The sequence below is a fragment of the Oncorhynchus gorbuscha genome, linkage group LG23 (genome assembly GCF_021184085.1).
Source record: "Oncorhynchus gorbuscha isolate QuinsamMale2020 ecotype Even-year linkage group LG23, OgorEven_v1.0, whole genome shotgun sequence".
NCBI lineage: Eukaryota > Metazoa > Chordata > Actinopteri > Salmoniformes > Salmonidae > Oncorhynchus > Oncorhynchus gorbuscha.
The window spans coordinates 32,294,217-32,322,105 of record NC_060195.1 but is presented as its reverse complement, the minus strand read 5'-3'; the positions used below and the strand labels follow the sequence as shown (position 1 = coordinate 32,322,105).

At 44.4% G+C, this 27,889-nt stretch overlaps 2 protein-coding genes across 6 annotated transcripts; one reads left to right on the top strand and one right to left on the bottom strand.

The window, feature by feature from the left end:
- The first annotated feature begins 16 nt into the window (after positions 1-16).
- srpx2 (sushi-repeat containing protein X-linked 2) lies at positions 17-9,925 on the top strand. The gene is made up of 10 exons (XM_046324987.1): positions 17-1,222; positions 5,321-5,401; positions 5,608-5,799; positions 5,931-6,107; positions 7,037-7,160; positions 7,255-7,376; positions 7,806-7,988; positions 8,095-8,228; positions 8,546-8,667; positions 8,776-9,925. The coding sequence occupies exons 1-10, from the start codon at positions 1,153-1,155 to the stop codon at positions 8,954-8,956; spliced, it is 1,386 nt and encodes a 461-aa protein (XP_046180943.1). The 5' UTR covers positions 17-1,152; the 3' UTR covers positions 8,957-9,925.
- On the bottom strand, positions 9,253-27,889 carry sytl4 (synaptotagmin-like 4). Of its 5 annotated transcripts, XM_046324983.1 has the most exons (18): positions 27,666-27,888; positions 27,324-27,375; positions 16,460-16,633; positions 15,956-16,171; positions 15,501-15,610; positions 15,076-15,193; positions 14,805-14,951; positions 14,605-14,704; positions 14,322-14,427; positions 14,096-14,184; positions 13,869-13,961; positions 13,273-13,451; positions 12,331-12,433; positions 11,794-11,955; positions 11,517-11,619; positions 11,284-11,410; positions 10,864-11,072; positions 9,253-10,265 (listed from the first exon to the last, which is right to left on the bottom strand). In XM_046324983.1, exons 3-18 carry the CDS (start codon positions 16,576-16,578, stop codon positions 10,117-10,119), a joined length of 2,130 nt encoding a protein of 709 aa, XP_046180939.1. In that variant the 5' UTR covers positions 16,579-16,633; positions 27,324-27,375; positions 27,666-27,888; the 3' UTR covers positions 9,253-10,116. The 5 variants fall into 5 exon arrangements, with proteins under 5 accessions (XP_046180939.1, XP_046180940.1, XP_046180936.1 ...); XM_046324984.1 differs by lacking the exon at positions 27,324-27,375 and having other exon boundaries at positions 15,079-15,193; positions 27,666-27,889; XM_046324980.1 differs by lacking the exon at positions 27,324-27,375 and having other exon boundaries at positions 27,666-27,887.

Genomic DNA, 27,889 nt, shown 5'->3' with positions numbered 1-27,889 from the left:
CCCAATTCACTTTCCTGTGAAGAAGAAATTAATTCCTAGGATTTATGGGAAGTTTTATTTCGCTTGTATTTATGATGTTCCAAAATAATATAATAGAACAGAATATAATAACTTCATTTTTCATAGAGGAAACGTCAATTGTGGCTCATCGGATGAGACAGTATACACATGACAAATACAAAACGCTACAAGATACAAGAGTAATGCCGCTATACACGTGCAGCAATAAGAAAGCGTTCTTCTCAACTGTTTCGGTAAAAAGCTGAGGGATGGGGCTGGAGAAATTCAACCACTCTCAAATTCATATATATAACTATGGACGCAAGGACTGACCATGATATCAAAGTTATAGTTTTGAGGTGGTATAGTTTTTGTTTTTATTAATTTGTTTACAAACATTGGAGTGAACCAAGCTTATATTGATTGGGTGCGACAGTTGAATTTGGCTCATTGGGCCAGACGTTATATTCTTCAAGAATCAAATGGGCAAATGTCATTAATTCAGAAGTCCAAAAATGGATGAAGCAACTGCAGATTGCCCCTTTAAACACACTAAAAATGCGTACAGTCATCAGGGTGAAAACTCAGGTCTTTGTCTCGTAAAACCAAGGCAGACACGAGTGGGCTTTCGGCATCAGCAGCCTGTGGCTTTTTAATAGAAATGTAGTTATTGTGACTTTTGCCGGAACTAGCACGTGCGACTTGCTGCGAACTGGTTGAACGCTGGTTTCAATCGCTGATTGGCGCTTTAATGTATCATTTATTTGCCCCTCTTGCGTGCGCAGTTAGCCCAACCAGTCGGTATCGTAGTCCTTTATGGTAGCCCTTATATGTAGTCCAACAACGCCTCCCAGCGGTAACTTCTCGAACAGTAAATGTGATAAACGAGGAGGACTTTGTCAAGTAAAAATTGGCGCAAGGCTGGTTTGTCTGGAGCGTTGGTGGGATTATTCTTGATTTAGAGAGATATAACAAAAACAACGCTAATGATTTTGTCAGTAAACAAAAAAACGGTTAAATGAATTAACGGTTTCATTGTTGCTTTCAAATATTCTGCGCTGTATGTTAGTCAATGGTCTCCACCTTGGCTACAGTAGATGCCCAGTGGAACCACTTTTAATCTGAATATTTGCGCTTCAAGACCGTGTTGGCATGTCACGATTCCACATCCTTTTCCTCTTCACGCTGACCTTTATTGGAGAGCTGCTGGGACACAATGAAGGTAAGATTTAGATATACTACACTTTGACTTAGACTATTAATGTTTCTTTACTCACAGTTTAAACTTTGCATTAGCCTTGATGTACAACATGTATGCACATGTTATTCTATACCTGATGTTGCATAAGCATTTGTGATTTGGACACTCTCAAACTATACTTTTGTAAGCTACTATAAAATCATTAATGCCAGGAGAGACAAATGCTTTCCTTGTTAATCTCATCTATGGTCCATGATACAGTCCATGCAATGGGGAGTGAGGACATACCTCCATCACCACAGTTATAGGGCAGGTAATGGAAAGCAGCTGCAGTGGCATCTTTAGAGGCAACTGACAGAATACAAAGAGAGCATGGGGTATTTCCTGAAAAGAAACTCATCCACTCTTGTAACATTCTTTTTCGGTTAAGGAGAGAGCAAAGAAGCCCAAATATGCCATCTATGCATTTAGTCATGAATAGATATGTTTTGCGGGTGAATAGAAGTCCTCACTATAGTTACCTGTGTTTGTTATCTGATGTTGGGTATGTCACCCCTTTTCAGACCCCTGTAATTACAACTCCAATCACAGACAAATGACTGAGTGTGCATGGACCAGCTGTGTCAAGGCCCTAATTTAACCCCTCCAAGACAGTGATTTGAGTCACCTCAGATCCACCCAAACTCATACCCACTGCCAGTTGATAACAAAGCGAAAATCTAGTCGGCTAATGGATTGATTCTGGCTATGTCTCGCCATTGCTGTTATCACAGGTTCTCGTCCTTTACCACTTCTCCAACTGAAATACAACGGTTGCTAATTGGGAATGGCCTTTCTAAACCTCAGCATAAGAATATGTCCATTGAAGTACAGTTGGACTGCAGTGAATAGTGGGCTTGTGAATCCACCCCCTCCAATGTGACTCATTTCTCCTAGCTGGATGTTCTCCCTGCAGTGGTCATTGCATGTCTTCGTGGTAAAGTAACCGTCTCAATGGGAGCTGTTGGACGTGTGCCAGGCTGGTCTCACTGTGATGCACGTTGTGTCAGTCTGCCTTTTTACAACCTCACCGTCATCAGGCGGCCACACTGCAGCAGCCTGCATTACTGCTTTAATGGAAAATAGGCAATTAGGATGAAGAGGTGTTTGACTACTAATGTCTACCATGTTGAGACATGTTGCAAAGGATTTCAATCACTGCAGAATGATTGTTGATTGTAGAATGGTTGGAAAATATTTAACTATAAAGTTGATGTTTATATTTTATTGTACAACTGCTGCTGAAATGTAAACTATCTTGAATAGCGAAGAGTCTGTTTATAGACAGTAAATGAAAGATTATCCTCACTTGGATTTGCTAACATGAGGGAGACTCGGGTGATAGAAATATACTGGCATGTTTTTATGTTATTCAGAGTCAGACTAGAAACAAGACATTTGATGAAAAGGGTTGTAACATCATTGTAACTTCTTCCAGTGGAAGTTTAGCAGTTTATTGCAAGTGCCCAAATTACTAACATTAGAAACTTTATTGAGTTGTGTCACCATGAATTGAATTTTCATCGGTCTAAATTAAAAGTAATGACTCATTAACTTCCCCTGTAGGCTGGGCAAGCTAATCTAATATCTGAACAATGTTGTTACAAATATTCAGGGATAATACTCAGCTCAAAAAACCCTCAAATCTGGCAGCCCTCTTTCTAAACAGTAGAGTCCCTTATAAATATCCTTCAAGGGATTATGTTCCTGAAATAGGCGAGACCACAAGTGAGGGGAAAGAATGAGGGTGTTAAGGGAGACCTACTGTATGGAAAGTTAGATTCAGCTCCTAGGTTTAAAGATACAGTGTAATGCTAAGTAGGCAAAAAGAGATGTTAACAGCTTTAGACCCAGTACTAACTAGTAATTACATTCAAAATGGAGTAGGGGACTTCTGCTCGCCAGCTTCATCTGTTTCATGTGTCATGATTTCAGTGCACATTCAGCAATGTGTGCCCAGTTAAGTCATTTCCCTACACTCTTTACCATTACCTTTTACTTCCATGTGGTGCTAAAACACTTACGTTGCGATAAATGAAACGTCAGCCAACTAGAAAGTCAGTCTTTTGTCAGAGGCATACTGGTTTGACTGGACTTCGGTTTTGGATCCAAACCCCTGGAGAGGTTTTTATTTTTTTGAGATTTCTCTTATTGGAAATCCAGGTGTTAAATAGGAAGCTGGCTCAGGAAGGGACCAGAAACCAGGTTGTGTGGAACTGAGACTTTGTGGAAAAACCATTAGCATGCCAAAATACTTTCTCTACGTGACCTATATTCCACTCTTCATGTTCTACATCAAAATCATTTGATATTCATCACAAATAAGCAAATAAATACAAAAGTAGGTTTATGAGTGGGAAAAAAACAGTACATATCGTCAATAAAATCAAATCAAATGTATTTATATAGCCCTTCTTACATCAAATCAAATCAAATCAAATTTATTTATATAGCCCTTCGTACATCAGCTGATATCTCAAAGTGCTGTACAGAAACCCAGCCTAAAACCCCAAACAGCAAACAATGCAGGTGTAAAAGCACGGTGGCTAGGAAAAACTCCCTAGAAAGGCCAAAACCTAGGAAGAAACCTAGAGAGGAACCGGGCTATGTGGGGTGGCCAGTCCTCTTCTGGCTGTGCCAGGTAGAGATTATAACAGAACATGACCAAGATGTTCAAATGTTCATAAATGACCAGCATGGTCAAATAACAATAAGGCAGAACAGTTGAAACTGGAGCAGCAGCACAGTCAGGTGGACTGGGGACAGCAAGGAGCCATCATGTCAGGTAGTCCTGGGGCACGGTCCTAGGGCTCAGGTCCTCCGAGAGAGAGAAAGAAAGAGAGAATTAGAGAGAGCATATGTGGGGTGGCCAGTCCTCTTCTGGCTGTGCCGGGTGGAGATTATAACAGAACGTGGCCAAGATGTTCAAATGTTCATAAATGACCAGCATGGTTGAATAATAGTAAGGCAGAACAGTTGAAACTGGAGCAGGAGCATGGCCAGGTGGACTGGGGACAGCAAGGAGTCCTCATGTCAGGTAGTCCTGGGACATGGTCCTAGGGCCCAGGCCAGTTGAAACTGGAGCAGCAGCATGGCCAGGTGGACTGGGGACAGCAAGGAGTCATCATCATACATCAGCTGATATCTCAAACTGCTGTACAGAAACACAGCCTAAAACCCCAAACAGCAAGGAATGCAGTTGTAGAAGCATGGTGGCTAGGAAAAACTCCCTAGAAAGGACAAAATCTAGGAAGAAACCTAGAGAGGAACCAGGCTATGAGGGGTAGCCAGTTCTCTTCTAGCTGTGCCGGGTGGAGATTATAACAGAACATGGCCAAGATGTTCAAACGTTCATAAATGACCAGCATGGTCAAATAATAATAATCACAGTCGTTGTCGAGGGTGCAACGGGTCAGCGCATCAGGAGTAAATGTCAGATGGCTTTTTATAGCCGATCATTTAGAGCATCTCTACCGCTCCTGCTGTCTCTAGAGAGTTGAAAACCGCAGGTCTGGGACAGGTAGCACGTCCGTTGAACAGGTCAGGGTTCCATAGCCGCAGGCAGCACAGTTGAAACTGGAGCAGCAGCACGGCCAGGTGGACTGGGGACAGCAAGGAGTCATCATGCCAGGTAGTCCTGAGGCATGGTCCTAGGGCTCAGGTTCTCCGAGAGAGAGAACTAGAGAGAGCATACCTAAATTCATACAGGACACCGGATAAGACAGGAGAAATAGTCCAGATATAACAGACGGACCCAAGCCCCCCGACACATAAACTACTGCTGCATAAATACTGGAGGCTGATACAGGAGGGGTCAGGAGACACTGTGGCCCCCATCCGATGATACCCTTGTTTGACAGGGCCAAACAGGCAGGATATAACCCCACACACTTTGCCAAAGCACAGCCCCCACACCACTAGAGGGATATCTTCAACCACCAACTTACCATCCTGAGACAATGCCGAGTATGGCCATAAGTATAGTCCATAACTACATTAGTGGCTAACAAATGGTTTTATTTTGTTTTATGCCTTTTTGCTATGACTGATCAGAGCTAATAAGTTTAACATTGGTTTCAGACTCTGGAACCACACTGCACAGCAGCTACAATGATGTTGTCCCAGAGGAGGAGTACTATACTCCCAGACTGGACTACAGGAGTAAGTAAGGAGAACCACACAGTCACAACACTAACATTAGGAATAAGCTTGTCATAATGTAAGTGGACACTTACACTGAATTGGAAATCTACGTACCCCACATCACTGTTTTGAAATCATTATCTCTTGATATCAATTGGGTCTGTAGCACACTGGTCTTGGCGCTGTGTTCCAGTGTGTGATTAAACAGTGTTGTTTCGATGCAGATCCAAGATGGTGTCACATTTTGAGCCTGGCCAATGGGGATGTGACCTGCCACTCCCCCCGTGGAGGGAACTACCGCAGCACCCTGGGCACCCTCTGCGAGATGACCTGTGACCGCGGCTACAAGCTGCTGGGCAGAACCTCCGTGCAGTGCATGCCCAACCGACGTTGGTCTGGAACCAGTCACTGCCGCCGTGAGTACAGGCTGAATACAGACAGATACATATCATCTATTGTTAATGAAAAAGGACCTACGTTTTCTTTAGAAAAACCTCCATAGGAGTAATTTGTATCTCTTTTTGACTATGGTGTGTTGACTCCACAGAGGTTCGTTGCAACACGCTGCACCTGATCTGGCACGGCACGTACCACTGCACCCAGGGATACATGGTGGACTCTAGGTGTGATTACATCTGTGAGCCGGGGTACCGGATCGAGGGGGACCACTCTCGCACCTGTCTGGTTGGGGGGTCCTGGAGTGGGGCAGAGCCCATCTGTGAAGGTACAACCTACACAGTGCCTCCAGAAAGTGTTCACACTCCTTGACTTATTCTGAATTTTGTTGTGTTGCAGCCTGATTTGAAAATAGATATCAATTTTTTTCTCACCAATATACATACATACATACAGTACCCCATAATGACAAAGTGTAAACACATCTTTAGAAATGTTGGAAAATGTATTGAAAATAAAATACAGAAATTTCTCATTTACATAAGCATTCACACCCGAGTCAATACATGTTAGAATCAGCTTTGGCAGCGATTACAGCTGTGAGTCTTTCTGGGTAAGTCTCTAAGAGCTTTGCACACCTGGATTGTACAATATTATTTTTAAAATTCTTCAAGCTCTGTCAAATTGGTTGTGGATCATTGCTAGACAACCACTTAAGTATTTCCATATATTTTCAATCATATTAAAGTCAAGACTGTAACTCGGCAGCATTCACTGTCTTCTTTGTAAGTAACACCAGTGTAGATTTGGCCTTGGTGTTTTAGGTCATTGTCCCGATGAAAGGTGAATTCATCTCCCAGTGTTTGTTGGAAAGCAGACTGAACTAGGTTTTCCTCTTGGATTTTGCCTTCGCTTAGCTCTATTCCATAAAAAATTTTATCTTGAAAAACTCCCCCGTCCTTAATGATTGCAAGCATATGTTTGTTTGTTTCTTTCATAGGCCTGGGCAGCTCCCAATGGGCATGTCTCCCACAACACAAACACAACACAGATAGATACTCATCTAGTGCCTCTCTTTCCACATGTTTCATTTCCTTCTTTTGTCTTTGACTCAAGACCAATACATATTTCTAATCTTCAAAGTTCCCTTCCCTCAAGAGGAACTGATTCAGTTGACCAAGACCAACAGATGTTAACATTTAACAAAAAAAGTATATTATTGTTCTTCACTGGTTTACCAAACTGATGTTGTTTCAGATCATGATCCTCCCAAAATAAAGTGTCCCCTGTCTCGGGTGAAGGTCGCAGAGCCTGGGAAACTAACCGCCAGAGTGTCCTGGGACCTGCCGGTTGCCACGGATACTGCTGATAAAACATTAGAGTATGTCAGTCCTTATTTACTGCCTTTTCCCCTCCTCTTCTTCCCCTTTGCTTTATCTGGAGGTGAAACATGTGTTTGTTGTGTCTGTTTGCAGTGTAACGCTGATAGGCCAGCGGCCAGATAGCAACTTTAAAGAGGGGATAAACATTATCCGGTACACAGCACACGACCAAGCCAGGAACAGGGCTGCCTGCAAGTTCATTGTTCGGGTTGAGGGTAAGACATCACTGTCAATGTCAGACGCAATGATCTGACATTTGGACTAGAGCAAAACCCATACTTTACAGGACAAACACATTATACAAATAAACATTCAACGTTCAATTGATACATTTCATCACGCAACTAAATACTGGATTTTTTTTACTGAGTATAAGTCTAATTCCTTCAGTGACAAACAACAATCATATTTCCCTTGTGGAGAACTTCTATAAATCCTTTATAGACATCCAAGAGTCATCATATTTCAGTACTGTTCGAAGATGGCTGCTTTGGGCCCGTATTCATATAGCATCTCAAGAGTAGGAGTGCTGATCTAGGATCAGGTCCCCCCTGTCCATATGATTTTATTTATTATGATCTAAACAACTGAACATAGATCAGCAATTGGTTTGTGAAATCAGGCTCTGCTGTCTCTCCCCCCAGTCAGGAGGTGTCCAGTCCTCAAGACCCCTCTCCATGGTTACCTCACCTGTGACTCTGACGGGAACAACTACGGGGCGGTGTGCGAGTACCACTGTGATGGGGGCCACGAGAGGCGGGGGACCTCCCGCCGAGTCTGCCAGTTCGACCGCAGCTGGACTGAGGCCCCGCCGAGTGTGTCAGTTAGTATTGAGAGCCAATGACAGAGAATCTGGTTTGTTGTGTTCATAATTTAACCCATACATGTAAAGTGATTACACCAACAATACACTGTTTTTTATTGCGCATGTAGCAATGGAGTTTAAAACAGATGTGAACACAGCATCTGCCCTCCTGGACCAGTTCTATGACAAGAGGAGGCTTCTGATCGTGTCGGCACCTAACGTAGCCCATGGAGACTACAAGCTCCAGAACCTTATGGTGCAGGTGAGTCAAGAGACGCCAGAACCGTAATGTGCCATTGGTAAATGGACCGACTGATCTATATTGAGTAGTTATTTAGGAGGCAAGGTGATCTATAGATCTGTTAGTCTCGACTCACCTTTAAAGTCCTTTGCAATGTCATACACGCCCAGAAAGACAGCTGGATGGTTAGGGCATTATCTGCTAGTCAGGGAAATTTTGCACTCAACTTACTTCCACAAGGGAGCGCCACTGCTAGCTACTACGGGATTTAATACAAATGAAATATAAGCAGCTTGTTTTTATGATTGTGATCATTCTTGGGGTGTTTTCATGCCTAGAAGGCAGATTGTGGTCTGGACCTACGTCAAGTGACGGTGATCGAGCTGCTAGGCTCCCCCCCTCGAGAAGTGGGCCGCATCAAGGGACGTCACCTGGACACTGAGGTCATCGAGGGTCTGAGGTAAGGGGATCTGGCATAATCATGTTGGCTACACTCCATCTTCAGGCAATCAAATACACCATCACTGTCTCGACACTAAATGGTTATCTGGTGCTGTGTGTTGTACAGGCAGGCTTTCAGGATCTCCAGATCCTACTTCAACATGGTGCTGTTGGACAAGGATGGTTTGGACCACGAGAGATTCATCACTCCCACCACATCCGATGAGCTCTTCTCATACATCGATGATAACCTGTTGGATGAAGAAGAACGACATCGGCTGGAGTTGCACAGAGACTACTGTGACTAAGACAGTGGTTTGGGGAGGTCAGACACTTATGTAGATAGCAACGCTTTTTCCTCTGTGCTATGTAGAGATACAATCATGGACACCGGGGTGGCCCAGAATAGAGAGAGAAACAAGGAAACACGCAGGTAACAGCTCTGGTAGTGAAATGTTTCCACTGGCTGATAGATAATGATCTGATAGATTTTAGAGATAGAGGTAGCCTGTTTTTACAGGTCTAAAAGTATAGAAACATATGTACGCATCTTTTTTTACTTCACTACCCATACTGCACTGTAACAAAGGCGGATGATTACAGGTTTAGGCATTTCACATATTTATTAGGTGAATGAATAAAATTTGATACAGCCATAGCAGTGGAGGCTGCTGACGGGAGGACAGCTCATAATAACGTCTGGAACTGAGAGAGTGGCATGGCATCAAACCATGCGTTTGATACCATTCCACTTATTTCGCTCCAGTCATTACCACGATCCTGTCCTCCCCAATTAAGGTGCCACCAACCTCCTGTGAGCCATAGTAAAAGCAAACTTGACTCAAGTTACAGTATGAAAGTTAATGACATTTACTTTCAAAAGGATAGAGGTTGAGAAATAAAATTGGTCACTTTTAGTGCAACTGATCATATTTACATATATATTTCAATGTACCACATGCTTGACATCCCTATCACAGGTACAGTAGTTTTCATTCGATTGCCATGAAGCACCACACAAGATATGATATGGACCAAAAATGAGTGCAACAGAGATTCAGCCTGAAACTGAACACCCGGCAACCCCCATGAAGCACCCTAGTTAATAATGAATGGTTTGCTGATCATGGATGGAATTTAGCTTGAAGAAATATGTGGGAAAAAATGTCAATTAAACATGAGTTGTTGAATTTGATCAACTCTTTGGTTAGTGCTGTTTATGATTTTAAAAAGCATTTGCACATTAAACACACAACCTTGCATTCAAACATATGAAATTATACCTCGGCTAGCAAATACCTGAAGACCTCAGATGAATTTACTATATATGCTTTCAAAAGCACTTATTTTGGTGCTTGCGGTTAAACACAGCTGTGATAGTCTTTTGGTTACAGATAATAATGGTGATAAAAAGTTGAGGGATTGCCCTTTGTCAATTGCTCTTCTCTCAGGTTATGAGATGGGGTCCTCACTTGCTCTTGTTCTTGCCCATAGAGGAGCGTAATGGAAGAGAGCCCTCTGCCCATGAGTCAGGGTATTGCATCATCTTCTGCCACAGAGACACCTCCTCCCCTGTTGATTCCGCCTCCACTTCCTCCTTTCCAACCTTCAGTGTGGCTGAAAAGTAGGGCAACAGAAATGCAGTGAACTAAAGTAGGTCTGACCTGTCCACACAATACAGGAGCCCTAAGCATAGTGTGACATTTGGGAGTTCACTGCTTTTGAAGCGATTTAAACAATGGGCCGACTGCTTATCACCAGAGGGGGTAACACCAGAGGAGGTCGCCTGTTGGGCAGGAGAGTTGGGCCAGTAACCTGCTGAATCAAATCCCTGAGCTGACAAGGTAAAAATCTGTCTTTCTGCCCCTGAGCAAGGCAGTTGACCCACTGTTCCCCGGGCGCCGATAACGTGGATGTCAATTAAGGCAGCCCCCTGCACCTCTCTGATTCAGAGGGGTTGGGTAAATGCAGAAACACATTTCAGTTCAATGCATTGTTGTACTACTGACTAGGTATCCCCCTTTCCCTTTTAGATGTTTGACTTCTGAGGTAGCTTTTCTTTACTACCAACTTTAACATCGGCAAAATAGGTGACCTGCAACGGAATGATAAATATTGAATCAAACATTTAAAAACGGAAGAGGAATACTGCCGATGGATGCTTCCCTACCATAACACTTCCCCTCCATAAAGCAACAAGGTGTTGTGTCATTACCTGTGCCTGTGCTGAGTCGAACCCCACCCAGGAAGTCATTACTGGAGATGGCCTCCCGGTCCCACACGGTCAGCTCCAGACACATCTTACTCAGCTGGTCCAGGGTCAGGTCTTTGTACACAAATGTGTGGTCGTAGTGAGGGTTCAGAGTCTTCTTCACCACCGGAGTCTTCCTCTTAGTGGACTTGGACTTTGATGGCAACAAGTATCTAGGGTTAAAGCATAATGAGTGAAAACTATTACATTTTGATGAACGCTAGGTGGCAACAATGTTTTAATTCTAGTAATCAATAAAGTATGTATTTTTATTAAAATTAGTGGGAGTTGCACCATCACCTGAGTGAGAATGATGAAACAGAAGAAATTCATAATCTCCGAGTGAATGTGAAGATTTAAAGTGATATCATGCCAAAAGCAAACCCTTTCACAAAGGAATCCGACGTGTCCCCTGCTTTCATTGCCGTCAGGTTCTTGGCCTCTTTGATCAAGACGTGCAACTCCCCTCCCTCCTCCGTCTTTGACTTGTCGCCTAGAGAAAGAGTCTTGCCTAGGGGGGATAATGGTGTCAGACAGCCACTGGTAAGGATCTGAAACACATACAGTGTCGACTGAGCTTTTCTGTTCCTCTGTTCTGTCGACACTGGCAGTCCTACCTTTAGTCTTCTCGGTGGGTGGTTTCTTAGTCGAGACGTACTTCAGGGAAATCACCAGTTCTCCTTTGTACTGAGAAAAGGCAGAGGACTGCAGTGGTGATGCCTATGAAGAGAAGAACAGCTGAGGTAAAACCACTAGACTACAGGTTAATAATGTATACTGTAGATTAGGAATACATTTAAAATTATTGATGTGTAGGGCCTGGAGTTTGTTCCAACCATGAAACCTGATCAAGAACAACTCTGAGCCCTGATGATGGCGCCTACTCAGGCTTACTTTTCCCATGAGCGCCACACACTCCTCGTGTTGGCCGTCGAGGTCCCTGCAGTCCAGAGGCACCTCTACCTCTCCCAGGAAGGCATTACGGCCCAAGCGGTCATGGTGCCAGACAGAGAGCTGGAGGGAACGAGTGAGCACCTGGGAGCGGCTGATGGAGAACTGGAGGAGAAGAAGGGAAAAAGTGTGAGGGAGTGGCAGGACAACGTCAACATCAAACCCTTCCCTCACTGATCTGTGAAACGACATCTTTAGAGTTTCTCCTTCCACCCTCTCTGGCCTTCACATCAGAGTTCCCTGGTCTGTATACTCAGTGAATTAAAAAAGGGCAGAAACAAAATCAATATTTGTTTGCCGTTTACTAGAAGCAATAAACTCTTTATCTTGAAGGTCAACATCAATCTTACTGCCTAGTGAAGGTGGAGGCATTATCGACTTAATGACCAGCCATTGAGAGACAAATAATAAGGGATTTGTCCACAGCCCAGGTTCATCAGTGTCCATCTAATTCTACTGCAGTTCCAGAGAGTCCATCACCTTTAGGATCTCATTGTAGGTGGGGTCCACTGTGTTTCGTTTGATGCTGGTTTTCTTTTTACCAGTGCGAGACTTGTCAGGGAGAAGATAGCACTTGACATACCTGCAGGACAAAACGACATGAGAATAATATTTTTCAACACATTAAAAGCCCCCATGCAATCTTGGTAATAGTATTTTTAAAATCATCACTGCATGTCAAATCACTGTGTGCGTGTTTATTTAATGAAAATAACTCCAAGATATGTTTTATCACTTATTTCCCTGATCCTCCTTTGGCCCTTGAAATTCTCACTCTGATCATGTAAGCGTGAGGAACAAAATTTGAATGCATTTACATGCAAAGCCCTGATTGGCTGATATGTCTAGAGCCCACCCCCTTACCCAGATGAACAGCCATTGGTGTATTATAATCAATCACAAAAAAATGTGTACCTACATTTCCAGAATACAAATTATAATTTTTATTCTGAATTAAATGGAAAATCTTCCCATTGGAACTCTGATAAATGACCTCTGGGAACATCAAAAATGTTGTAAACAGGACATCTAAGATGATCTACGTTATGTCATACAGTAATAACACTGAAGTGTGTTTAGAGTAAACAACAGGATTACTGGGAATCATTTTCTACAGCAACGCTCATCTACTGTCATCGTGAAAAGAAGACAGGAAACCCACGGAAGGGTGTTTGTCTCACTTTAAGGAGTGGGGGTGTACTCTCACTGTTGGCAATGACACGATATAATGCATCCGAACAGCTTAGTTGAAATACAATTCCAGATAGGCGTCAACCATTACTTTTATCCATCCTGTGTTTTCAGATGAGGGGGATATGAAGGAGAGGATACAAAAGGAAGAAGCATCTTCACACTATTGAGATGCACCCATCAATTCCTACTGAGACACCTATTAGACCCTAGTCCCGAGAGGACACTCACGGGTTGGAACGCTGGCGTGTGGCGTCCCCGTGGGCCAGCGAGTGGCACTCCTTGACGAGGACGGCCAGGCTATGGGTGGTGTCATCGTAGCTGAGAGAGAACACGATGTCCCCGCTCACCTCCACGCAGTCATAATCTCCTGCCTCACTGTAAATACTCATCAGACTCCCCAGTGTACTCTGTGGTGGACACATTCACAATTCACCAAGTAGCTGTTAGTAGGTAGTTCAACTGCATTGATATTGGATACAATTCTACAACCTGGACGAGAAAGGTAAACGTATCGTATCCAATCAAGAAACAAACTTGTTCCTGGAAAGGCGCACAAACGAGGCCGAAACTGTGACAATGAAAGTCAGGTCACAGTCAAATTTTCCTGCCCTGAAGCAATTTTGAGCTTGAGCCTTTGTTGCCATGGTAACTTAATTAGGCAGCAGCTCAACACACGAACCAGGATATCCTGAATTGTCTCCAAAACATTGTGTCGTTGACTTATCAATTCTGTTTCTAAAAATATCTTCAGGGACTAAAACTGGCATCACACACACTAACTAGAACCTATGAAAATAAGATAAGTGAGGATCACATGCATTTACCTTGGAGCCGCGAAGATTTGAGGTACTTGAGCCCACTGTCTTTCTATGGATGCTCACCAAGTTATCAATGTCCTCATCATCCTCCTCGTCATCCTGCAATGACAACAAGCAAATCTGAACTCATGCAAAAGACAACGCAACTGCATTTGTCATCAATACTAAGAAGTATTTTATGCCTCAGAACTATTATGCCTCAGTGTATTATGAGGAAGTGGGCTTCTGCTCACCGGCACATTGAGGCCAGGCACAGACTTGCTTCTGTCACCCATAGAGCCCTCCGATACTTCCTTACGCAGGTCCAGCACAGATGTGAATTCTGATTGAAACACATGAAGACATTAAATGAGCATGCCTTCATTTACTCAAGCAGGCCTGAAGCCCTTAAAAATAACTTTATTTAATTATAGCTTGGGAATCAGAACTACTGAGACGACCGACACACAAGAGTCTCACCGGAGGGTTTCTGACCTTGTCTGGCGCTCTTCTTGAACAGCCCGTCGTCTTCCAATAAGACAGACCCTGTGCAGGGACTTACACTACGACGATTCACTACGGAGGACTATGGAAAGAGACAGGGGTTACAGTCAGGTGTGACAGTATAATATGTATTGGCTGGATACATGAAGATGACAGGGTTAGGCTCAATTCCATATTTTACCAAGTTGACTTTTTACTTCCCAATTTGACTGTGCTGAAATGTAACTAATCCCAACACCTGATGGATGTGTAAACTCACCGTGTCTAAGTTGGCGCTGTGGATACCTGTGCTTTCTACTTCGACTGGAATACTGGACACACTGGAACCTGCTGGACTGGACCGACCTGTGCTCTTCTTCCTGGGTCATAAACACCATTCATAATGAGGAGCCATCCCAATGAGTCTCGTTAGCATGTAGCGCCAATGCCATAGGCCTATTTTTGGGGATGTAGACTTACATTGGTAAGAAAGGAGTCCCAAGAGAGGGCTCCGTCTCTGTCCTGACGGTGTTCAAGCTGGTTTTCTCTGCAGATTTAGTGTCACTGCGCTGGTGCTGTTGCTTCTTCTCAGCTGCCACTGGTTCTTCAGAAACTGTGTCTGGCGGACTGTGAAAATAACAATGAGTGTCACAGTTCTGAGTTGAAACTCCAACCACATATTACAGTAACTGCGTCACACTCTAATGATCATGAAGCCTGTGTTGTCCCCCCAGATATAAAGAGGGCTCACTACTTGTTGGAGGCCGCTAGGTCCATCAGTCTGGGTCGGGGAACAGGGATGGTCGGCTGGCCAGGTTTCAACTCTGTACTCTTCAACAGTTGCTCTCCCATGGTCTCCCTCTTCCTCACTAGAACAGAACACAGAGCTTTAGCATAACAGACAACTGGTAACACGCTGTCAGTGGCTTCATTCATTCATTCAGACAGGGAATAAATTACTTTTGATGGCATTTGTAGGAAGTGCAATTCAAAAAGTACATGAACAAAAGCTATCCAGTAATGGAGCTTCCCACGTATCAATAATGAAACTGAGTAGAGGAATTAGGACAAATTCCTATGCTGTCACAACATTAACATTTCATTCTGCACCAGAAGTGAGAGTTTTTAAGTTTCCAACTGAACAGTGCAATGCCCACATCTGTTTCCTGGACTCACATGGGGACCTCTTTTTGAGGGAAGCTCTCACTATGTCGTGTCCAGGGGTGGTGGTGAAGCGGTTGACTCGCTGGTCATAAAACCAGTCTCCAGTGCACTTCTTTAGATCACTGGAGAAAGTCACACCACACGTTGTTACCACCGCGTTAAGACATCATGGATTAAATATATGGACCAAACCCGAAGAGTAACATGCTGACATTGCAAAAACTCTGCACTGTTGTCAAAATAGACAAAATTCGACACCAGTTTAGAATGCAACAGATATGCATAGCGGATCCACATCATGTAAACCCGCTTAAATCCTTGTCCTCTCCTCGAGAGGCGTTCTACAGCGAGATGCTTTAAAACATATGATATCACGCTTTGCATATAGATACAGCAAACACAGGGATACTGGTTATGCTAAAGGATAGGGTGGGGTAACATACAGTACAGAGAAATGGGACTCTTACGCCTCTTTGGCACACACACTGCACACCCAGGATCCATTGGGGCGCACTGCGCGGCAGTTGCGGCACACTTGATGTTTACATGCCCTACATTGGCTGGAGCTGGCAGACAGTCGACCCAGTGGTTCCTGGCAGCGACCGCAGCTGCGCTCACTGTACCTCCCACTGCTGCGCTTGGCCCCCTTCCTCTTTATGTCCAGCAGCTCTGTCTTCAGCTTGCTGAAACACAGGGAAGGAAGACGTTGGTTAGACCCTCTCCTGTTGGTGTCTGTGTTGAAATCTTTGCCTAACTGGATGTTGAAAGTCTAAAAGTGACTTCCTCCTTCATCTGCACTGATGTGAAATACTGAGCCGATGAGGTGAAAGCTAAATTCCCACCAGCATCCACTGTATTGCTTCCACCTGTCTTGTTATTTCAGATCTGTGCAGAAAAAAAGGAAATGGGACAAGGTGAGGAGGAAGCCACTTTAGGACTATTGAGATACAGCCGGGAAGGAGAGTTCTCACCGGACACGCTGCTCCTCGGCCTGCCTTAGCTCCTCGTCCCGCCGCAACACCTCCAGGATCAGCTCCCGCTCCGAGTCGGTTAGGAAGGCCATGTTGATCATGTCTGCAGCCTGTAGCATGGCACCTCCGTCCCAGACTAACCTCCTCAGGGATAGTCAGCCTAGACCAGACAGGCTAACCAAAGAGCAGACCAGGGCTGAGTCCAGAAGGCATGAAATGGGAACATGATTTTATCTCTATAAGTAGTCCTTTCTGCTTGAAAATTATTTTCTCCTGCTTTACCAAGCACTGTAGCTACCATTTAAAAATCACTCTCATGAGGTCATACCAGATGCTGTAGAATTCTATATTATTCTACAGTATCTCATTCACTTAATACTTACATATCTTGCATTACTCATCTCATATGTATATACTGTTAATTTCTATACTATATCTTAGTCCGTTTCGCTCTGACATTGCTCGTCCATATGAAGTCAAGAAGTTTAAATGCATTTGGCTAAGGTGTATGTAAACTCTGTTTTTCACAATTCCTGACATTTAATCCTTGTAAATATTCCATGTCTTAAAGTCAGTTAGGATCACCACTATTTTAAGAATGTTAAATGTCCGAATAATAGTAGAGAGAATTATTTATTTCCGCTTGTATTTCTTTCATCACATTCCCAGTGGGTCAGAAGTTTACAGACTCAATTCGTATTTGGTAGCATTGCCTTTAAAATTGTTTATCTTGCGTCAAACGTGTCGTGTAGCCTTCCACAAGCTTCCCACAATAAATGATTTTTTGCCCATTCCTCCTGACATAGCTGGAGTAACCGAGTCAGATTTGAAGGCCTCCTTGCTCGCACATTCTTTTTCAGTTCTGTCCACACATTTTCTAGAGGATGAGGTCAGGGCTTTGATGGTCACTCCAATACCTTGACTTTGTCCTTGAGCCATTTTGCCACAACTTTGGAAGTATGCTTGGGGTCATTGTCCATTTGGAAGACCTGCTTTAACTTCTTTGTCTCCATGTGCAGTTGCAAACCATAGTCTGGCTTTTTTATGGCGGTTTTGGAGCAGTGGCTTCTTCCTTGCTGAGTGGCCTTTCAGGTTATGGCGATATAGGACTCGTTTTACTGTGGATATAGATACTGTTGTACCCGTTTCCTCCAGAATCTTCACAAGGTCCTTTGTTGTTGTTCTGGGATTGATTTGCACTTTTCGCACCAAAGTACATTAATCTCTTGGAGACAGAATGCGTCTCCTTCCTGAGCGGTATGATGGCTGCATTGTCCCATGGTGTTTATACTTGCGTACTATTGTTTGTACAGATGAACGTGGTACCTCCAGGCATTTGGAAATTGCTCCCAAGGATGAACCAGACTTGTGGAGGTCTACCATTTTTTTTCTGAGGTCTTGGCTGATTTCTTTAGATTTTCTCATGATGTCAAGCAAAGAAGCACTAAATTTGAAGGTAGGCATTGAAAAACATCCACAGATACATCTCCAATTGACTCAAATGATGTCAATTAGCCTATCAGAAGCTTCTAAAGCCATGACATAATTTTCTGGAATATTCCAGGAATATTCCAAGCTGTTTAAAGGCAGTCACAGTTTGTACATTTCTGACGCACTGGAATTGTGATCAGTGAATTATAAGTGAAATAATCTGTCTGTAAACAATAGTTGGAAAAATTACTTGTGGCATGCACAAAGTAGATGTCCTTACAGACTTGCCAAAACTATAGTTTGTTAACAAGACATTTGTGGAGTGTTTGAAAATTTAGTTTTAATGACTCCAACCTAAGTGTATGTAAACTTCTGAATTCAAATGTATATAGTCTTAATTCATTCCTACTTAGATTTGTGTGTATTGGGTATATGTGGTGTCATTTGTTACAGTATGTGACCAATAAAATTTGATCACAGCGAAAACCAGTGTAGATCCCATCTAATCCCAAACATCAGCAGCACTGAAGATGGAGTAAAACTGAGAGGCTTCTTTATCCCCAGCTAAAGTCCATTTGATGGAGGAGCCACTTTCAGTACATAAGCACCGACGTCACATAAGGTGCAGGCTGCTCAGACAGAGCACAGCATGACAGTGGATCCCTGCAGGAGAGAGTGTGTTCAAACAGTGGAGGGCTTGCTGTGAGGGGAGAGGACGGAGACAGGTAGAGAACCCATGAGCGGAGAGCTTGCTGTGAGGGGAGAGGACGGAGACAGGTAGAGAACCCATGAGCGGAGGGCTTGCTGTGAGGGGAGAGGACGGAGACAGGTAGAGAACCCATGAGTGGAGGGCTTGCTGTGAGGGGAGAGGACGGAGACAGGTAGAGAACCCATGAGCGGAGGGCTTGCTGTCAGGGGAGAGGACGGAGACAGGTAGAGAACCCATGAGTGGAGGGCTTGCTGTGAGGGGAGAGGACGGAGACAGGTAGAGAACCCATGAGAGGAGGGCTTGCTGTGAGGGGAGAGGACGGAGAACAGGTAGAGAACCCATGAGCGGAGGGCTTGCTGTGAGGGGAGAGGACGGAGAACAGGTAGAGAACCCATGAACGGAGGGCTTGCTGTGAGGGGAGAGAACGGAGACAGGTAGAGAACCCATGAGCGGAGGGCTTGCTGTGAGGGGAGAGGACGGAGAACAGGTAAAGTGGCCATGAGCGGAGGACTTGCTGTGAGGGGAGAGGACGGAGACAGGTAGAGAACCCATGAGCGGAGGGCTTGCTGTGAGGGGAGAGGACGGAGAACAGGTAAAGTGGCCATGAGCGGAGGACTTGCTGTGAGGGGAGAGAACGGAGACAGGTAGAGAACCCATGAGCGGATGGCTTGCTGTGAGGGGAGAGGACGGAGAACAGGTAAAGTGGCCATGAGCGGAGGGCTTGCTGTGAGGGGAGAGGACGGAGACAGGTAGAGAACCCATGAGCGGAGGACTTGCTGTGAGGGGAGAGGACGGAGACAGGTAGAGAACCCATGAGCGGAGGGCTTGCTGTGAGGGGAGAGGACGGAGACAGGTAGAGAACCCATGAGCGGAGGGCTTGCTGTCAGGGGAGAGGACGGAGACAGGTAGAGAACCCATGAGCGGAGGGCTTGCTGTCAGGGGAGAGGACGGAGACAGGTAGAGAACCCATGAGAGGAGGGCTTGCTGTGAGGGGAGAGGACGGAGACAGGTAGAGAACCCATGAGCGGAGGGCTTGCTGTGAGGGGAGAGGATGGAGACAGGTAGAGAACCCATGAGCGGAGGGCTTACTGTGAGGGGAGAGGACGGGGAACAGGTAGAGAAACCATGAGCGGAGAGGCCGGGGAACAGGTAGAGAGCAGTAAACACTACAGCCAGGAAAGCCGGCAAACGGGTGGCGAGCAGGCATTCACCAAAGCACTTTAATAAAAGATGTACGCAAAAGCATTGAACAGGGACTATGTACTTCTTACCAGAGTGCTGCAGTTTGTGTGTGTGTGTGTTTTTTATTTACGTCACCTTTATTTAAATAGGCCATAGTGGATATAATTAGAATTTAGCAATTTAACACTGGAGTGATAAATGTGCAGAAGATGAATGTGCAAGCAGAGATACTGGGGTGCAAAGGAGCAAAAATAAAATTAAAATAACAGTATGGGGATGAGGTAGTTGGATGGGCTATTTACAGATGGGCTATGTACAGGTGCAGTGATCTGCTCTGACAGCTGGTGCTTAAAGTTAGTGAGGGAGATATGTGTCCAGCTTCAGTGACTTTTGCAATTCTTTCTGGTCATTGGCAGCAGAGAACTGAAAGGAAAGGCGGCCGAAGGAAATGTTGGCTTTGGGGTGACCAGTGAAATATACCTGCTGGAGCAGTTGCTACGGGTGGGTGCTGCTATGGTGACCAGTGAGCTGAGATAAGGTGGGGCTTTACCCAGCAAAGACTTATAGATGACCTGGAGCCAATGGGTTTGGCGATGAATATGAAGCGAGGGCCAGCCAACCTGAGCATAGAGGTCGCAGTGTTAGGTAGTATATGGGGCTTTGGGGACAAAACGGATGGCACTTTGATAGCAAATTGGATGCAGTCTGAGTAGTGTTGGAGGCTATTTTGTAAATGACATCGCCGAAGTCAAGGATCTGTGGGATAGTCAGTTTTACGAGGGTATGTTTGGCAGCATGAGTGAAGGATACTCTTGAGAAATAGAAGCCAGGTCTAGATTTAATTTTGAATTGGCGATGCTTAATGTGAGTCTGGAAGGAGAGTTTAAAGTCTAGCCAGACACCTAGGTATTTGTAGTTGTCCACATATTCTAAGTCAGAACCGTCCAGAGTAGTGATGCTGGACAGCGGGCAGGGCATTTAAGAGCAGTTGGAGGCCACGGAAGGAGAGTTGTATGGCATTGAAGCTCGTCTGGAGTTTAGCTAACACAGTGTCCAAAGAAAGGCCAGAAGTATACAGAATTGTGTCGTCTGCGTGTACAGGTGGATCAGAGAATAACCAGCAGCAAGAGTGACATCATTGATGTATAGAGAGAAAAGAGTCGGCCCGAGAATTGAACCCTGTGGCACCCCCATAGGGACTGCCAGAGGTCCGGACAACAGGCCCTCCAATTTGACCCACTGAACTCTATCAGAGAAGTAGTTGGTAAACCAGGCAGGGCAGTCATTTGAGAAACCAAGGTTGTTGAGTCTGCCGATAAGAATGTGGTGATTGACAGAGTCGAAAACCTAGGCCAGGTCGACGAATACAGCTGGATCTCAGGCAATATGAAAAAGCGATTGAACAGGCTAGTAATAGGGGTTGCAACAATTTTGGCTGATAATTTTAGAAAGAGAGGGTCCAGATTGTCTAGCCCTGCTAATTTGTAGGGGTCCAGATTTTGCAGCTCTTTCAGTACATCAGTTATCTGGAGAAATGGGGGAGGCTTGGGCAAGTTGCTATGGGGGGGTACAGGGCTGTTGACCAGGGTAGGGTTGGCCAGCTAAAAAGCATGGCCAGCCGTAGAAAAATGCTTATTGAAATTCTAAATTATCATGGATTTATCGGTGGTGACAGTGTTTCCTAGCCTCAGTGCAGTGGACATCTGGGAGGAGGTGCTCTTATTCTCCATGGACTTTACAGTGTCCCAGAACCTTTTGGAGTTTGTGCTGCAGGATGAAAATTTCTGTTTGAAAATGCTAGCCTTTGCTTTCCTAACTGCCTGTGTATATTGGTTCCTAACTTTCCTGAAAAGTTGCATATCGCGGGGGCTATTTGATGCTAGTGCAGTACGTCACAGGATGTTTTGTGCCGGTCAAGGGCAATAAGGTCTGGAGTGAACCATGGGCTACATCTGTTCCTGGTTCAACATTTTTTCAATGGGGCATGCTTATTTAAGATGGTGAGGAAGGCACTTTTAAAGAATAACCAGGCATCTTCTACTGATGGAATGAGGCAATATCCTTCCAGGAAACCCGGGCCAGGTCGATTAGAAAGGCCTGCTCGCTGAAGTGTTTTAGGGAGAGTTTGACAGTGATGAGGGGTGGTCGTTTGACCGCAGACCCATTACAGACGCAAGCAATGAGGCAGTGATAGCTGAGATCCTGGTTGAAGACAGCAGAGGTGTATTTGGAGGGCAGGTTGGTTAGGATAATATCTATGAGGGTACCTGTGTTTAGGGATTTGGGGTTGTTCCTGGTAGGTTCATTGATAATTTGTGTGAGATTGAGGGTATCAAGCTTAGATTGTAGGATGGTTGGGGTGTTAAGCATGCCCCAGTTTAGGTCACCTAGCAGCATGAGCTCTGAAGATAGACGGGGGGCAATCAATTCAATTATGGTGTCCAGGGCACAGCTGGGGGCAGAAGGTGGTCTATAGCTAGCGGCAACGGTGAGAGACTTGTTTCTGGAAAGGTGGATTTTTAAAAGTAGAAGCTCAAGTTGTTTGGCACAGACCTGGATAGTAAGACAGAACTCTGCAGGCTAACTCCGCCCCCTTTGTCAGTTCTATCTTGTCAGAAAATGCTATAGTTAGGGATGAACATTTCAGGGTTTTTGGTAGCCTTCCTAAACCAGGATTCAGACACAGCTAGGACATCCGGGTTGGCAGAGTGTGCTAAAGCAGTGAATAAAACAAACTTAGGAAGGACGCTTCTAATGCTAACATGCATGTAACCAAGGCTTTTACGGTTACAGAAGTCAACAAATGAGAGGGCCTGGGGAATGGGAGTGGAGCTAGGCACTACAGGGCCTGGATGAACCTCTACATCACCAAAGAAGTATTTGGATAAGGGTACGGCTAAGGGCTATAAGAACTGGTTGTCTAGTACATTCGGGACAGAGAGTAACAGGAGCAGGTTTCTGGGCGCCGTAGAATAGCTTCAATGCATAATGTACAGACAAAGGTATGGTAGGATGTGAATACAGTTGAGGTAAACCTAGGCATTGAGTGACGATGAGAGAGGTATTGTCTCTAGAGACATCAATTAAACCAGGTGAGGTCACCGCATGTGTGGGAGGTGGGACAAGAGGGTTAGCTGAGGCATATTGAGCAGGGCTGGAGGCTCCACAGTGAAATAAGACAATAATCACTAACCAAAACAGCAATGGACAAGGCATATTGGCATTAGGGAGAGGCATACATAGCCGAGTGATCATAGGGTCCAATGAGTAGCTGGACGAGCTGGAGACATGGCGATTCAGACAGCTAGAGGGCCGGGGCTAGCAGAAGGGCCTTAGAGGGATGTCACGATGGAAGAAGTCTGTTGTTGTAGCCCCCTCGTGCGGTTACGTCGGCAGACCAGTCGTGATGGATCTGCAGGGGTCTGTGTAGTAAAAGGGTCCAGGCCAATTGGCAAAATAGCTATAGTAGCCCAAGAAATTGACTGATGGACCACTTCAGCTAACAGTCCGGTATGCTCTAGTCAGCTAGCGGGCCACGGCTAGCAGGCTGTCAGATGGGCATTCAGGGGACGTCACGACGAAGGAGCCACTTGAAAAATACCCTCGGGCAGATTATGTCGGTAGTCCAGTCGTGATGGATCGGCGGGGCTCCGGATCGGCAATAAAATGGGTCCAGGCCAATTGGCAAAATAGGTATTGTAGCCCAATGAGTGGCTGATGGTCGTCTTCAGCTAGCCGGGAGATGGACCTAGCATGGGCTAGCTCCAGGCTAACTGGTGCTTGCTTCAGGACAGGGACGTTAGCCAGGAGGAGCCAATCGGATAGCAGCTAGCTAGTACGATGATCCAGGTGACGAGGTTCAGAGCACATTGGATGAGGCAGGTTGCAGGAGATTATGTTGAAGTTAAGAAAAATATAAAAAAATATATGCAAAGAAAAAAGTTACAAAGATATATACCCGGGACACGACAAGACGAAGACAAAAGATGTCAGACTGCTATGCCATCTTGGATATGTGTGTGTGTCTTGACTAATCAGATTACATATGAACAAATACAATGTTGCTGCAGTTTGACAGGCTTTTCAAATCAAATTAAATGTTATTAATCACATGTGCCAAATACAACATGTGTAGACCTTAGAGTGAAATGCTTACTTTACGAGCCCCTAACCTACAATGCAGCAGTTTTTAAAAATACAGATACATAGAAATAAAAGTAACAAGTAATTAAATAGCAGCAGTTAATCCTCCCTACACGGCAATACATTTTTCCAGGAGTTAAAACTGTGTGACCCGATTAGAAAAACTCTCGTAATCATAGACCATTTAAAACCGTTTTTTTGCAACTGATTAATCAATATATGATACCCTACACAGAAATTGACTTTAAAGTCTGAAAGGCACTTTCTCATTGGCCAAGTCAACAGTATTTTTTGGTTTCCTGAAAAAAATGGGAAAAATAGTTGTTTACACGCAGAACTTAAAAAACATGCAGGAAATTATGTTTTACTGGCCAGCTACATCAGACATGAAACTTTGGCAGAGCATGCGCGCGCTGGCTCCACGAAAGGCATGCTCTACTCTAGCATAAAAAATATTATTTTCTATATGGTTCTATTGTCAAGATTTTGACATGACGCTCACGTCTTACGGGACGTGACACTAGAGACGTGACACTAAAGACACAATCGCACCGTAAAACAACGGCTTCACAAATAATTTTCAATGGAAGGAAAGTGGTGAGAAGCGGAATAGGCAGGGACCGTTGGGCGATGCAAGTATGGGCAAGGGAGCTGAAAAGGCGGGACTAAAGTTCGGGAACACGAACTTTACGCAAATCTTCTCCAACATTGCTGCACGAGTAACCAATCAAAGCTCACCATAGCTTCCAACCCCCACTAGATTGGCTGACAATGGTTGCTGATACATAGCGAAGCTAGAACCACTAGGTGAGTTAGAGCTATATAGTGTATCTCAAATCAAACTTTATCACATGCAGAATACAACAAGTACCGTGAAATGCTTACTTACAAGCCCTTAACCAACAGTGCAGTTCAAGAAAGAGTTAAGAAAATATGTACCAAATAAACTAAAGTGAAACATTATAAAAAGTAACAATAAAGAGGCTATATAAAGGGGGTACCGGTACCGGGTGTAATTTGTACATGGAGGTAGGGGTGAAGTGACTATGTATAGATAAATAGCAGCAGCAGCAGTGTACAAAACAAATAATCCTGTGGCCGTTTGATTAATTGTTCAGCAGTCTTAGGTTTTGGGGGTAGAAGCTGTTAAGGAGTCTTTTGGTCCTAGACTTGGTGCTCCAGTACTGGTTGCTGTGCGGTATCAGAGAAAACAATCTATGACTTGAGTGACTGGAGTCTCTGACCATTTTTGGGGCCTTATTCTGACCCCGCCCAGTATAGAGGTCCTGAATGGCAGGAAGCTTGGCCCTAGTGATGTACTGGGCCGTACTCACTACCCTCTGTAGCACCTTACGGTCAGATGCCGAGCAGTTGCCATACCAGGCAATAGGATAAAGTGGCTCACGCTTTGCTAGCCGTGGCCAAAATGTACGCTTCTAGAGTAGCAGGTAAAAAATAAGTGACTTATTTTGTGACGCCCCTATTGGAACTCTTTGTAGTTTGGTTGTTTTCAGTTTATTTTTTAAAATCCCCTGCCTAATGGGACAACCACAGAGCAGGCAATCCTTAAGGTCCCTGCTACAACTTGGTTCAGGATTTTCCCTGGTTACTATCAGGAGAAAGAAGGTGTCCCCACCTCTGAGTACAGGACAGACGGACGAGAATTTTAGTGGATCCTCTAGCGAGCCTCCATGCAGAGGCTGCTGCTGCCACAATGCCAGCCCGTCAGAAGCATCTGACTCTGCCTTGCTAAAGTTGGCTGGGTAATAAGGGAGATTGAGCTGACAAGCAGACAGACAGCACAGTGATCTAGCTTAGAGCCAACACCCTGAGATGACTGTGCTACAGACAGAACAGATTAGAGGTGGACTAGTGGAGGATATCAATCTCCCTAGCATTTCACACTAGGAAGTACAGTACTGTGTCAATCCCACTGGATTAAACACCAAACTATAACGCCTAACTACAACAAATTAAGCCTATAACTTTTTACTATGCCTGAGTGGCGCAGTGGTTTAAGGCACTGCATCTCAGTGCAAGAGGTGTCACTACAGTCCCTGGTTCGAATCCAGGCTAGATCTTATCCGGCCCATAGGACGGCGCACAATTGGCTCAGCAGTGTTCGGGTTTGGCCGTCATTGTAAATAAGAATTTGTTCTTAACTGACTTGCCTAGTTTACTACAGGTTAAATAAATAAAAAATGACATCATGTAGAAAATCTTTTGCAGGGAAAGAAAACAGTCTGACATATTTCTCAAAGTAGATCTCGTGCTTTTAGAGTCTGACACAAACATAAATCAACATGTTTTACATAAAGATAGCATTTTTAATTTCAGCATGTCATCCTATGGTAAAATAGGAAAGGACGTGGGAAAATAGTCTCCAGCTAATCTTATTTTGACAGACACTGGCACACACATATACAGTATTGGGAATGATAAAGTAGGACTAATCGGATCCTTGTGTTTTTAAACCCCATAGAGAACCTCTCTGTCCGGGTGAAAGGTTGCATGGAGGAATGGGAACAGGAAAGGAAAAAACAACACGAGCTCAGCATTATCGCAGGGTCCCCACCCTCTAAGGACACAGAACGGCGGGTGGAAAGCACTGGTTAAACCATTTGTTTAATCCTGACATCAAGCCTGTCATCGGCCATGTTCCAGTCATGAGCTTCAAGCCCCAGTTGAGTCCAGCGCCTCAGAAAACGTTGAATAATGTTGAGAATGAGTTGAAGAAACAGGAAAAACACACTTCTTGATTTCAATCATTTGCATTCAAAAGGTCACTAGCACAAGGTTGTTGTGCTATGCTATGTCACTCGTGGGGGAGGAAACGTCGTCATTGTTTGAACGCTTGAGGCTAATCGACTCACGCTTGAGTAGTGTACAATATATGTAGGGCAGCTCAGTTCAGAAGAAGGCTGTTCATGGCAAGGAAATTGCATGAATAGCAAAGTTAGTAGGAATTGTAGTTGTAGGAAAACCTCCACAGAAAGTGCTTTTCCGGGGCATTGTGTTTATAGGCTATATAAAATAATGATAATTCCAATTGAACAATCCATGAGAATAGCATAGTATGTGCAATTTCCTGGACAGTTACTCAACATGGAATGTATAACAAAATATGTCACCTTATTGGGCAAATAGTTATTTGCCTCGGCTTGTAATATATCTCAAAATAACGTAGGGCTATAGGCTACAACAAAACAAAATGTAGCTTAAACAATGTAAGGGATGGATTTAATGTTGGCAACACATCCAGTTTGGAAAAAAAGCAGAGTTATCATCACACGATCTGAAGACAACCCGACATAAGAACTGCTTTTGAATGAGTGAACGCACATATAGTTCCTGTTAGATAAAAATGTATTTTAGCAACAGTCCAGATTGTTTAATTACCTTGAAAAAAACCGTAAACTTTACTCCGACTGTGATCCGAATCAATTCACCACTTTATTTCCACAATCCAGGAAGGGAGGACGTAAAAAAAAGAGAGATCAGAATAGGCGCGTTTTAGAGCAGACTGATAGCGGGTAAAACAAGTGGCATATAGTTTCTGCGCCATGTCGATGAATGGAGTATAGTAAAGTAAAGAATTCCAAAGAGAGGTTTCCCGTGTCAGGAAGACGTCTTCAGCAATTAACTGTTGTGCGTAAAATAACTTTCATTTAAACTGTAATTAAATATAACCGTTTGAATGCATGTTATAGATCAGAATGAATCACGACAAACTCAACGTACCTCTCTACCCTTTGCTGCAATGTATCGTCTTGACTCCTTCCCAGTCTAACTCCCTGTCTCTCCTTCCTGCATTCTGAAACTTGACTTTCAGCGTTGGTGGTTAGAAACCTAAAATCCCGGAAGATATGGAACGGTTGTGACAGCGGTGGTGCGGCAGAGGTACACAATTTTTCCGCAACAGGTGCATTTCCTCAGCTCTATTTCCCCAATTCTCTGAGAACGGC

Excerpts from the sequence above, each read along its gene's own strand:
- srpx2 (XM_046324987.1), top strand. The coding sequence starts at position 1,153 with ATGTCACGATTCCACATCCTTTTCCTCTTCACGCTGACCTTTATTGGA. Across the intron at positions 8,229-8,545 it reads TCCAGAACCTTATGGTGCAG|AAGGCAGATTGTGGTCTGGA; the intron begins GTGAGTCAAGAG and ends TTTCATGCCTAG. Across the intron at positions 8,668-8,775 it reads GAGGTCATCGAGGGTCTGAG|GCAGGCTTTCAGGATCTCCA; the intron begins GTAAGGGGATCT and ends TGTGTTGTACAG.
- sytl4 (XM_046324983.1), bottom strand. The coding sequence starts at position 16,578 with ATGCTACAGGCTGCAGACATGATCAACATGGCCTTCCTAACCGACTCG. Across the intron at positions 14,705-14,804 it reads GGGACTCCTTTCTTACCAAT|GAAGAAGAGCACAGGTCGGT; the intron begins GTAAGTCTACAT and ends TTTATGACCCAG. Across the intron at positions 14,185-14,321 it reads ACAAGGTCAGAAACCCTCCG|AATTCACATCTGTGCTGGAC; the intron begins GTGAGACTCTTG and ends TGTTTCAATCAG.